This window comes from Rhinichthys klamathensis, unplaced genomic scaffold, assembly GCF_029890125.1.
Source record: "Rhinichthys klamathensis goyatoka isolate OS25496 unplaced genomic scaffold, OSU_Roscu_1.1 h1tg000370l_1, whole genome shotgun sequence".
Lineage (NCBI taxonomy): Eukaryota > Metazoa > Chordata > Actinopteri > Cypriniformes > Leuciscidae > Rhinichthys > Rhinichthys klamathensis.
The window spans coordinates 838654-851472 of NW_026606878.1; the positions used below are offsets into that span (position 1 = coordinate 838654).

The following is a 12819-nucleotide window of genomic DNA, read 5'->3' on the forward strand; positions in this document are numbered from 1 at the left end:
ATCTGGGGTAGTAAGTTTATCACATTACACTTTCATCAAATTAACAGATTATTTGACAGTTTGCATCGTAATAATATGACCAGCATAGAAAGTGTAGTATTAAACATTTATACATTTATATATCAACATCCATTTCTTCAATATTTACAAACATTTTAAAAGCAATTTTTATGATGTTTTCAAAATAATGCCAGATTTTTTAACTGTTAGTAATGATCGACCATAAATAACTTTGTACCTTAAAAAAGCCTCCATACATTTGATCGCTACATCATCTATTTCTGGATCAAACTTGTTTGCCAAAAGATGGTGTTGCCTCAAAATCCATTTCAAGTCCCCAGCTCCATAGACACACACTGCCCGTCTGTGCGCCCCAGTGCATGGTGGGTAGGGAGCCCCACTCTTTAGATCTCCTTCATGGTAACTCCACTTCACTAGACGAGCAATTGCGTTCATGTCCGATTGCTCGTACTTTCTGTTTGGAGGGTTTGATCCTGGTACTGAAGGCATTCGCTGTAACGTAGCCCACATGTGCTCATCTGGACTGTATGTGTCTTTCTCCCATTCCATGAAATCTTGAGTGTCTTTGCTTTTAAGAATGTAATCCACAAACTCTCTTGAAACCACAAAGTAAGCATTTCCTGAGAACATAGAGCTCTGAATTGGCGGGGGTGACTTTCTAACATCGGTCCGAATCACAACGTTCGTAACATTGTGATGATACTGCCAGCGCGCCTTTTTGGACTCTTCGACCTCGGACTCCAAACTGTTCTTTCCGTTCAGTTGTTTTAGAATCTGAACCATTTCAGCATTGGTTTTAATGGGGAAATCAGTGCCACAGGTGTTGAGCAGATACCTCCACTGGACGGGTGACTTGAGCAGATCCTGCATGCAGTTGATGTCCGCTTGAACTCGAGACCAGGAGGCGTAGATCACACTCTCCACTTTGCTGGCCACAAACACGTTGGTCAGACAGGACGCAATGGCCCTAACTGCTTCTTTAAAGATCTCAGGAGACCTCTGGTCCACATGAACACAGTACACATTGTCAGGAGTGTAAATGGCTCTTAAGAGCCTTTCAAACATCTCAATCTTCTCATGGATCACCATGGAGTAAGCAATGGGGAAATCTTTCTCCTCTTTACTGAGAGAAAGCGTCAGAAACCCTCTATCTCGGATGTAGGATGGACAATCCTTGGTTGCGTTGAGATAGAATGACTCTGATAGCAGGGATTTTCTTTTTTTCGAAGCCAGGAGAGTCCTGAAAATGTCCTTGTTCACTCCGTCCATGTCTCCTTGGATAATAGCAGAACAAGCCTGTAGGTCTCCAACATCCTGCTTTAATAAGTGATTCAAGACCGGCTCCTCTTTATGCGAACAATTTGTCCTTTGTTCTGGATGGTTCATCAAGAGGACGAACACGGTTGTACTTACAGAAAGAATGGAGATTATTTTCAAAATCCTCTGATTCTTAAATGCCATGTTCATGTATTGAAGATCATAACCTGCCACAAACAACTGCTAGGAGAGGAGGTATAAAACAGCCTCTCTTTTTAATATACCAGCGCAGTGTGGCAAGAAGCGGAACACAGCACATCATATTCAAAGGGGAAGGGCTGAAATTAGAAAAATTATTACACAACAGAGGTGAGGCTGTTATCTTCCTGCAAAGTCTGATTGTCATTGTCTAGATGTTTTGAGTAAAAAAAAAGTGTTTTTTAAACATTAAGAAAGATTTAAAGTAAAAAACATTTGTGTTTTGGATTTTGAAACTAACTGGTCTCGTTGAGGAAGCTTCTTATCTTATCTATTGGTTCTGTAGATTTTTTTTAGTAGTCTGTTTGCAGTTGTCAGGGAACACGCACATTGAAAGACTGATAAGTTTTAAAGTAAAACAAAAGCTTTATACAAAACAAGAGGCAATGAGCGAATTTGCTGGCAGCTGAGAGACACTCACACACACAAAAACATTATTATCACATACCGGTATTTACCATACTTATGGCAAAGAATTTTGACCTTCAAAACATATCAAATGAATATGAATTTAGATCATAGAAGATTTGTAAGTCATTGACTATATGAATTGTAATTGTGATGTTTTTTAAAATAATTGAATAGACCTGGACAAAAAAGAACGAGCGTCATGTCATTGACCCGTGTATAATTTCTCCCTACAGGTCCATGTTTTGACCTTCACAGTGTACTATTTGCTTTCTGTCCTGAAACCATCTTTGAACGCAGGGGATCTTGACCCATGCATGGACATGCTCATCACGGTAAACGGCACCATCAATATTACGTTGTCAATCATAATTTTGAAACGATTGTACATTTTTATTGGCTAACTCTGTTCTCAGATCTTCAACAACGAGCTGTTTGGAGCCGTAGCCGAGGAGAAGGACATCAGAGGAATCGTTTCAAAGGTGATGGAGGCCCGCCACAGCAAAAGCTCCGACTCGTACGAGCTGCTCGGACAGTTCTGCAGCCAGGAGCGCGTCGTCCACCTCATTCTGCCACTCAAAGAGGTAAATGACCAGTGAGCTGCTTCTCAACAACAGCTTCATGAGTTCTCAAGAGACTTATCTGGTCTTCATCTTCCTCTCAGGTGCTTGAGAACACGGCCAGTTTGAAGGTGTCCAGGCGAGTGCATGCTGTGTTTAGGAGGATTGTGGCGGGACTTTTGCTCAACAAGAGCATGAGCCCTCAGTCCATCCTACTGCTCTGCCATGGACTCATCAGTCAGAGTCTCCCGCTCATTACCAGCAAGAACAAGTACGTCACACACACACACACACAGATCTGTTTGAACCAGTGCTAAAAAATCTCCAAGTTAAACAATTACACATCCTATATTTACCTAGAGAGAAGCATTGTGCACCTCCAGACCCTCGCCTGCCTCCGCCAAGCTGTTTACTGCTGCCGGCCACTCCTAAGAGAGTAGGGGTGAAAGCCGCCATTAGTAGCAGAACAAACATGCACATCCTGGTGGAAACGGGACTCAGTGTAAGAAGATATGCCTTGGTTTTTGTTTGACTGCTGGGAGACTGTATGGGAGGTTTCCCATGTGTGTTTAGTTAATTGTACATCAGTTGCCCTGTTTTAAATGAAACGCTTCATATGCTCTTACGGTCTTGTGGACTTACAATGGCCACCGAGTGCAAGCGCGTGACCGCTAAGTCCACAAGACCGTAGGCTGTGTCACTGGTCAATTTAGGTTTCAGAAGTGTACTCGCGAGTGCCCCCTTTGCGGTCGATATGTGCCCTCGATGCACACTTGACTCGCAGGAAGACCGCGAGTGTTTAGAGTGCCATTTGGGACATGGCCAAATTGAATGAAATCATGTTTGCTAAATGGCAAGCAACCAATTTAGACTAGTTAAATTTATTTTGACTGTGCTACCGAAGTTTGGGGCCTGTATCTGTATCAAATACACCGTAAAAACAGTAATAGTTTGAAAAATTATTACTAATTCTAGAACGAAACTGTTCTTTATTTTAATATCTTTAAAACTGAAGACTGGAGTAACATCACAGGAATATTCAGTGTCACATGATCCTTCAGAAATCCTTCTAATATGCTGATTTGGTGCTCAAGAAACACTGAATTTCACAAACATTCACTTATATTTTGTTGCAATATTGCTTTAAACCCCAAAATGTCTCTTACGCAGTTGCTTCACTGTAGTCTGAAGAGTTCAAAGATCAACTCATCTGGCCCGTCCGTAAAGGAGATGTTAGATCCGTTTGTATCTCTCCTCCTGGACTGTCTTAACTCCATGCATGTAAAGGTCTGTACTACTTAATTTATTGTTGATTCATGTGTTTTATTGTGCACAATCAGTTTTTCCTGCGCCGCTGTTCCTTTTTACACCCATGGTTGCATGAATACAGCAGAAAATTCTGTGTCTTGTGCACATCAGGTGATTACCGAGGCTCTGCAGGCCTTCATCTGGATCTTGAAGTTTCCTCTCCCGGCAGTGGAACAGAATTACGACCAGCTGACCAAGCAGCTCTTTGTCCTGCTGAAGGACTACGCCAAAGCTGGAGCCGGCCGTGGCGAGAACTTCCCCCTGGTTCAGAACTGCTTTAAGGTGCGTGAGACCCTCACCACTTTCACATTTATTACATCCTCATTTTAAACGTGAAATGTTCTGTTTTATAGGCCATAACTGTTTTGGTAAAGAGTGTGACAAAACATATAACAGAAACACAGCTGCAAGTGCTTCTGGGATATGCTGAGGAGGACATCTATGATAGCAGTCGGCAAGCCACCGCGTTCGGCCTCCTGAGGGTAAGTTAAACCTACTCATCTACTCCTGGTGGGTTTCCTATGGTCATGGAATACCTGGAATTAGCAATTAGTAAAATGACCACTTCTGGTAATTTTATGGTAATTTACCAGGATTGCAGTGTGTGAAAGGGGCTAGTGAGTCAAACTGACTTAATCAAAAAGGTTTTTAAATCCTTCTTTGGGTTTGTTTGTCTTGCAGGCGATTCTGTCCAGGAAACTGGTGGTGCCCGAGATGGAGGATGTTATGAAAAAATTGGCCAAGTTTGCCATTGACGGGTCAAACGAACAGGTCCGCATGCGCTGCAGACAGGTCAGTCAGCATATTGCAATCTTCATCATCATCATCCTCATCCAGGTTTATTCTGGTCCTGCTTGTCGTAACTATCATCAGACTGATATCTGTCCTGTGACTGCAGATCTACCTGAAGTACCTGATGGACTATCCACTGGGAAAGAAACTGAGGAAACATTTTGACTTCATAGTTGCTCAGCTTACGTATGTTTTTAGCATCTGATTAATACCAGACGGATGTGAATTGTTTCCTTCATGTGAGGCAAATTAAAATCTTTTTTTTCTTTCTTCTTATTCTCAGTTATGAATATGACACTGGGAGACAGTCTGCCCTTGAATTGATGGCTTACATTTTCCTGAAATTTCCTCAGGTACTGTATCAAAACCAGTTGAAAGGTCAGAAAGAGGGTGGGAAATGGTCATGCAATGCTATTATTAAAGTTTTTGTTGAAAGGGTTACTCTCTATTTGGTAATACTTTATTTTACAGTGTCCTTGTTACATGTACTTACCATAGAAATAACAGTAAATTATGCATAATTACATGCAACTAACCCTTAATCAAACCCTTAATCAAACCCTTTCTACTTTTCTTTTTCATTTTAGTTTTATATTTTAAGTAATTTAGTTTTTGTGCCATATTTTCTTTAAACATGTCTATATAATTTATTAATTTTTACATCATTTTTAGTTTGTTTTTTAGGAGAAGTTAAACTAAATGAAAATGAAAAGAAAATTTGCCTTTGTAACTACATGATATAATCAGTTTTTTATATTTTATTTCAAGAAACAATTTTTATTTTTATAGATTTTTTTTTTTTTTGTGAGCTATAATAACCCTGAACATTACATTATAAACATTAATGCACATTCCTGATCTTATTGTTCATTGTGCAGAGCAAGCTATTTTATAGGAAAAAGTTATCTTTATGGAAAAAAAAAAAGCATGATCCAGTGAAATCCTGCTGGATTATTTAAGGTCCCATTCTACCTTTAAATTCGACCTGTTTGACCTGGCATTATGCAAGTAAACTGGCAAAAAGATTATTCTTTTCTTGATGTTCATGATATTGGAGGAGTAATCTGTTCTTTGTTCACAGGATCTCTTGCAAGAGCACTGCGGTTTGTTCTTTGTGCCTTTGTCATTGGCCATGTTGAACGATGATTCTGCATCCTGTAAGAAAATGGCGGCTCTGGCCATCAAGTCTCTGCTGAGTCGGTTGGATTTGCAGCGTCAAAACTCCATGTTTAACCTGGCTGACAGCTGGATTACAGACGAGAAGGTGAGTAGGAAAACAATGTTGAAAAAAAAAAGTTCCGCTGAAACGTGTTTGGGTTTTAACAGTTTGTGCTTTTGCAGACGGCTCTGCGGAGACTGGGAGCTCAGGTCTGCGGGCTGTTTGTGGAAGTTGAAGGAGCAAAGTTCAGCCGGAGAATGCATGTCCTGATTCCTCTCATCGAGAAAGAGATCCGCACTTCCAACTTCGAGGACGTGAGTGCAGAGTTTTATCCTATGGAGTTCTTTTGCATGATTTTGAGTCTGACAGTGCCAATGATATGCTTGATCAGATTGAGGAAGAGGAGGAGGAGAAGGCTGCGGACAGACTGCTGTTCAGTTACCTCACGCTCATCGTCAAACTCATCAAAGACTGCAGCTTTCTGGAGCTCTACAAACCTGCAGACCTGCTCAACAGCATCTGGGGTATGAACACATTTAAAATGTATGAAGATCATGTTAGCTTGCATGTGTGTAACTGTAAACAACAACTATCCACTCCTGGGGCCTATACCATGAAGCCGGTTTGGGTGGCTAGCCTGATATGTTTCAGTTTAGTTTGCGCCAACCCTGGGTTTTAGGCACCATGAAAGTGGTTTGGCTTTTAGAAGTGTTCATCGCCATAGTAACTTGCACTCCACGGCTAACCTGGTCCGGGGGAGGTTATGTTTCAGGTAAGAGATCTCAAACCGAACTTGGACCAATCAGCTGTGAGCAAAGTGACACATGTCTGATTCGATAAAGTCACTCCACCTGTTTCCACTCCAAATTAAATATCACTACACAGTACACAGAAAATGATTTTGAAAGACAAAATCGTCTGGCTTTTATTAATGCTTATTTAGAATAATAATTTTGTGTTATTTATGGAATTCCATAATCGATCACGCGTACAATTTTAGTTTATCAATTATTATTACGCTCAGTTTAATTGAATAAATAAATAAAGGTAATATAAATACGCTTTAGAATCAATATATAAAGCTATAAAATTACTACGTTACATTTTCTCTACCTTTATCAAATGTATAAACTAACTTCACGACTTTTTCTTTTAGTTGTCCTCTTTCATAGACAGCTGTTTTCTTCTTGCTGTGCAAATTTGTTTAAATTCTTTATATTTTTCTAAACTAATCCTGTAACCCTGAGTTTGTTCAACTACCATCATGGTACAGGCCCCAGGTTTACGCAGATCTTTTTCTTTGCTCGTGTTTGGATACGGAGATGCTTGTACTATTTCTGAACAGTGTAACAGCGCCCCCTACCATGGATTGCCGGGAAAAACTCCTCAATAGAGGTTGACAGGAAATCTCATCAACGCGGGGAAAGAGTTAAATAAACATGCACTTATGAAACAGAGATATTGTCAGGCATGCATCATGATCTCTCTCTCTCTCTCTCCATCCAGGTCATATTGATTCCCATCTGCGTTACCCTCATGCCTGGGTTTGGCTGACCGCCTCTCAGATCTTTGGTTTGCTGTTTGCGGCTCATAAACCCGAGGATCTGTTGGCCTTATGGAGTTCTCAGGAGAATAAAACCATACACCCTGTAGCCACTGTTTTTATCACCGACAACCTTTATCACAAGGCAAGTGTCTGAGAACATGCATTTAAACCCCTCGTTTCACAAAAACAGACTTTAATAAATGAATTCCTCTTTTTTCCATTTCTAAACCATTAGATGAGAGAGCTGGTTCTGTCCTTCTGTTACCAACTGCAGTCCAAGTTCTTGGATATTTCTGCTGGGGAGCAGGTAGAAAATAATGAAATATGTTTGTTTATTGTGTTTTAATTATATTTCTATTTAATATTATATAATAATTTAATTTTAAATATTATTTTTGTTGATGTTATAATTAGTATCAGGGTTATTATCGTTAAAAAATAAAACTAATAAAAAACCTTTCTCTTAATTGAAATAAAATAGAATAAAAATATTAGTTAAAAAACCTAAATAAAATAACAAAAGCAAATAATGACATTACTAAGAATTTAACTAAAATTAACATGAAAAATATCTATTTTTTCAATCAAATTTCAATTTAATATATTAATAAAACTTTAACACTTGAGTATTTTTTATTTATTTATTTTTTAACAACAGAAAATGTTGATCATGATAGTGAACCAAGAAATAGTTTATTTCTTGACTTTCTATGGTGTTTTAAATTTTTTGTTACGAAATATCTAAACCTTTGGATTAGTTTTTTTTTTTTTTTTATGATTAAATGTAGACATTTATAAAATGCAACCATATAAAATGTAAATGTAACTCTTTAATATGATTTTAATTGTTAGATTCAACCACAGGCCAAAATCCATACAGACATTATTTTCATGCTGAATTAATATTTATGTTAGAAAAAAAACACTTGAATCGCAGTGTTGGGATTGTCTGGCTTGTCTTCGAAGGGAGGGCGTGTGATTGAATGGTTTCAGCAGTTTTTGTAACTTCAAAGCATCTGTAATGGTGATCTGATCTGTTGTTGTGTGTTCCTTGATCAGGTGGTGAAGAACTTGCTTTATGTGGCCAAGGTGATCTACCTCATCTCACCAGAGTCAGATACCGTGAATCCAACTGAAGATCAGGAGGAGGTAGAGGATGCGGAGGAAAAAATTACAGTGAAAACGGAGGGGAATGAAGGGGAAGGAGAAGAGGATGAAACGACAGAGAAAACGGAGGGGAATGAAGGAGAAGAGGAAGATAAGGAGCAGAAGGACAAGCCACCGTCTCTCCTCTGGGTGATGAATAAGCTTTCATTACTGGCCAAAAGAGAAGCAGCAGACACGCCTAAAGAGCCTTTGAAGGTGGGTGTTAAATCTGTCTTTGTGTTTAGACTTGATGTCTCCGAATGAAACTGATGGATTGCTGGTTTCAGGATGTCCAGCTCAGTGATTCTCTGTCACTTTTCTGTTTTTTAGAGAACTTGTGTTTTTAAGTTCTTGGGAGCCATAGCTGTGGATCTCGGAAAAGATCGGCTTGGACCGTATCTGACCACTATCATCGCTCCTCTCTACAGAGAGCTGGACAGCACATATGCAGACCAAGGTCAGTGTTGTGTAGTGCAACAAGTATTAGAAAAGCACATTACAAATAAAATGTATTATTATAATAGCATTTTATAATAAGGATCACTTGTTAACATTACTTAATGGATTCACTAACAATGGGCTAGGTTTTTTTAAGTACTTATTTATCTATGTTAATATTAGTTTGTAAAAAATCAAATTGCTTGTTTGGTAGTTAGTTCACAGTGCCAAAACGTAGAATTTTTTTAAATTAGTAAATATTGAAATTACCATTGACTAAGATAAATAAACGGCGATGAAAGTCATGCTTCCGTTGTAGTGTTAATGAAAAACTAAAAGGAAACATTAGCTGAAATAAAATAATAATTGGGAATAAATGGAATAACTTTTTTAAAAAACAACCTGAAACTAAATAAAAATTATATTTTCATTTTTGTAAAACAAATTTAAGCTTTTTCAACATTTTAAATCCCATCAAAACTGCTGATATTATTGGAAGTAAAATAGATATTAATCTAAATTAGAATTTCATTCCCTCTACCAGTGACTATATGGCTGGAACTGCCCTTTCATGAATAGTTTGGGTCTTTGTCTTCTGTCAGACCCCACGCTGAAGAACCTGGCTCAGGAGTTGATCGAGCTGTTGAAGAAGATGGTCGGTCTGCAGCAGTTCTCTCTGGCTTTTGTAGCGGTGCAGAAAGAAGCCGCCCAGAGACGAGCTTCACGCAAGAAAGTCAAGGCTGTGCAGGTAAGAGCCAGAGAACTTCTAAATACTGCCCAAGTCTTCCCTGAACATTCAAGTCTGCCCTGTTCGTCTTCATTTAAATATTTCCTCCTCTACTATTTACAGACACCTGTAAGGCCCATTCACACCAAGGACAAGAAATAGTGATTTGGTTTTAAAATCACTCTAAATGTAAAACAATAGCAGTCCACATTACAACTATAACAATATCGTTGGAATCACTTTCAGAATGATCAGCTGATGAAAGCTTTAAAGTTCTTGCACATTTAAAGTGGTAGACAACAAAACTGGAGCTTGCGCTTACAATAAACAGAACGGTATTGTCTGTTGGACATTATTATAGTTATAACTCTTGATGTGAAAGGGCCTTAAACATTTGTTGGTTAATTTGGTTGGCTTTATAACAGAAGTAAAAGTTAAGTAGTGACCATATTCAATTTCTTAAACTATGTATTCTCCCCATATCTTTTCCCCCCAACAGGCTGTTGTAAATCCTGACATTGCTGCAAGAAAGAGGGTTAAGAAGCAGTTAAAGAAAAACGAGGCCAAAAAGAGGAAAATGGAGTTTGTGCGTACAGGACATAAAGCAAAGAAACACAAGAGCAGCTCATTGAGGAACTTGGCCATGCTCAGTTGATCCATTTTGCTGCTGGTTAATGTTTTTTTTTTTAGCAAACTAATACTTCAAATGTACACAGTAGAGCAGAGAGGGAGACCGCAAGGGACCCTGGGAACGTTACCTGAACCCTGTTTTCAGTGGTAAGGGGACTGAGAGTCGATATCAATATGAATTTGTGCAATGTTTTTAAATAAAAAAACTTGCAAAAACACCCCAGCCATTGTTTGATGTTATGCTTGATGTAATGTGTTGACTGCTTATTTATTTCACAGCCCCTGTACACGTGCAAATATAAATATGCCATTACAAATCCAAAGCGTACAAATGACAGTTAGTCATAATTAAATATCTACCCATGTAATATTAAAACTGAACTCATATACCAGCTGCAACGATTATTCCAAATCAGGGGGGAAAAGGCTCAATTTAAAAAACAAACACCTTTGAGATTTCAAATGTAGTGGATACAGTTCACCAAAAACGATAAGCAAAAGGGGGGAAAACATTTGAAGAGTTCGTCCATAGTCCATTCAACACCACTCGCCTCACTTCAGTCTCTCTGTACTAGACAGGAGAGAGGATGGTCTTCACACAATAGGAAGAAGCAGTCACTGGTCCAAAGGACACCCAATAAGAAGTCTCTGAAGGTCCTATATACAAGATATTTAGTGCATTTACTGCCGGCTCTTCAGTGACTCCACTAGCCTGAAATATGAAAGAACAAGGTGGTATTTGGTGAACACGATGCAAAATATTTGTATTTAAATGTTTAAAAAGGAAATCAAACCTACCATTCCATTGCCTCATCCAGGCCTGTGCCTTTAGTAGCAGATGTCTTGAAGATCTGCCACTTCCGGTCTTTGAGCGCAGGTAAACCGAGAGAGTTGGCCACTTCAGTAGGGGTCATGGCCTGTTCCATGTCCTGCTTGTTTGCAAACACCACCAGGATGGCTTTCTTTAGCTCCTCCTCCTGAAAGACAAGAAATATCATGTTCAAATGCACTGATAACAATAGAACGTGATGTAATGGAAACCACATCTGACCAACCTCCAACATGGCCACCAGCTCAGATTTGGAGATTCCCATCCGGTCGCGGTCACTGCTGTCCACCACGTAAATCACTGCATCTGTGTTGGAGTAGTAACACCGCCAGTACGGCCTAGGGAGGAAGAACGTCAGTGATCACATCTTCAGCTTGGTTTCTCTATCTTAATAGAATACATAGCGAAAGAAATAACTTCTTGCCTGATACTCGTCTGTCCACCGAGGTCCCATACTTGAAACTTCAAGTTCTTGTATGTAACAGTCTCCACGTTAAATCCAATTGCTGAGTTGAAAAAATTGCACATTAGTCCTCAGTACATCATGACATGTCAAAAGTTGTGTATATAAATCTGTCATAAACACATACTAGGAATTGTTGTGACCACTTCTCCCACTTGAAGTCTGTACAATATGGTGGTTTTTCCAGCTCCATCCAGACCCAAAATGAGGATTCTCATTTCTCTGGTGCCAAACAGACCAGAGAAGAGGCTGGAAAAGAACCCCCCTGTAAAAAATTGAATAATTTTGTGAAAATAAGTTAGAGATTTAAAAAAAAAAAAAAAAAGATTTCCAACATTCAACACCATTTTAAATCAACACGACCATAATACTAAACGCATATAGGATTTATACCAAACACAGTCGAATAAAACACATAATTATGAAAACAAAACTGTTTTATAATGAGTTTTTCCAATAACATGAGTTTAGTTATCCGCAATGCTAACAAACAAACTAGCATCACCAACGTGATGAACAAATGTCCCTTTGTAAGCACGTAAAAAGGTGTGCCGGTAAATTACACTTTAAGATAGATGCATTAGCTGTCTATAATGTCCAACAGAATATGTTTTAAATCACGTAGACCTACCCATTTTAGATGAAAAACTATATCAACGCTGTCTTTCTGACGGAAAATCCGTGGAAACACTTCCGTGCTCGAGCTACTAAATGACGTGTCACACAGACACGTGCACGAGCCTTTAAGAGTCATTCACCGTTCGCACATTCGACACGCATCTACATCAAAACTGATTAATCCACTGTTGACGGAAAAATATTTTTTCAATATAAATTAATTTAAGGCATTCCTCTAATTATTTTTGCGTTGAAGCGGGTGTACATGTAAAACAAATCTAAATATATTGTATTTATTGAATTATATTTTGAATTCTCACTTATCTCAAGTTTGTTTAGAAGCACCATACATGTTTTGAGGCATTTGAAAAAAACTTAAAACGAGGAGGGCCTTAAAACTCCAAATTACTGGCAACATACACGGATTTACCCCCCTGAAATGTATTTTAATTTGTGTTATAATTAGTTTACATTTGCATTACGCTCTTTTTTACGATATGCTGCTTGATCTTATTGTTGATGTTTTTTAACAATGATAATATGATAATGCCTGTTTATTATTTGAAAAGATGTAATAAAGTAAAAAAAAAGGGAGCTTGGGTCACGGGAAACAGCGCCATTATGTGTTGAACATGGGGACTTTAATACAAACCCCTTCA

General features: G+C 38.7%; 3 protein-coding genes across 5 annotated transcripts in view; 1 reads left to right on the top strand and 2 right to left on the bottom strand.

Moving 5' to 3' along the window:
- utp20 (UTP20 small subunit processome component) overlaps positions 1–10473 on the top strand; it is a 32217-nt gene extending 21744 nt beyond the window's left edge. For all 3 annotated transcript variants that reach the window (XM_056233502.1, XM_056233500.1, XM_056233501.1), the window contains exons 44-62: positions 2181–2279; positions 2361–2528; positions 2609–2775; positions 2865–3006; positions 3675–3791; positions 3924–4094; positions 4166–4294; positions 4494–4604; positions 4711–4790; positions 4888–4957; positions 5686–5868; positions 5946–6077; positions 6155–6287; positions 7270–7451; positions 7545–7616; positions 8369–8671; positions 8786–8912; positions 9496–9641; positions 10120–10473. In XM_056233502.1, the coding sequence (XP_056089477.1) occupies positions 2181–2279; positions 2361–2528; positions 2609–2775; positions 2865–3006; positions 3675–3791; positions 3924–4094; positions 4166–4294; positions 4494–4604; positions 4711–4790; positions 4888–4957; positions 5686–5868; positions 5946–6077; positions 6155–6287; positions 7270–7451; positions 7545–7616; positions 8369–8671; positions 8786–8912; positions 9496–9641; positions 10120–10275 (2688 nt within the window). In that variant the 3' untranslated portion in view covers positions 10276–10473. The remainder of the gene's footprint in view (positions 1–2180; positions 2280–2360; positions 2529–2608; positions 2776–2864; positions 3007–3674; positions 3792–3923; positions 4095–4165; positions 4295–4493; positions 4605–4710; positions 4791–4887; positions 4958–5685; positions 5869–5945; positions 6078–6154; positions 6288–7269; positions 7452–7544; positions 7617–8368; positions 8672–8785; positions 8913–9495; positions 9642–10119) is intronic.
- On the bottom strand, positions 59–1527 carry LOC130069568 (beta-1,3-galactosyl-O-glycosyl-glycoprotein beta-1,6-N-acetylglucosaminyltransferase 3-like). Its single transcript, XM_056233504.1, has one exon. It carries the CDS (start codon positions 1486–1488, stop codon positions 169–171), a length of 1320 nt encoding a protein of 439 aa, XP_056089479.1. The 5' UTR covers positions 1489–1527; the 3' UTR covers positions 59–168.
- A 125-nt stretch (positions 10474–10598) lies between the features above and the next one.
- Positions 10599–12279, bottom strand: arl1 (ADP-ribosylation factor-like 1). Its single transcript, XM_056233505.1, has 6 exons — positions 12174–12279; positions 11670–11807; positions 11504–11585; positions 11306–11417; positions 11049–11227; positions 10599–10962 (listed from the first exon to the last, which is right to left on the bottom strand). The coding sequence occupies exons 1-6, from the start codon at positions 12175–12177 to the stop codon at positions 10932–10934; spliced, it is 546 nt and encodes a 181-aa protein (XP_056089480.1). The 5' UTR covers positions 12178–12279; the 3' UTR covers positions 10599–10931.
- Between the last annotated feature and the right edge of the window lie 540 nt (positions 12280–12819).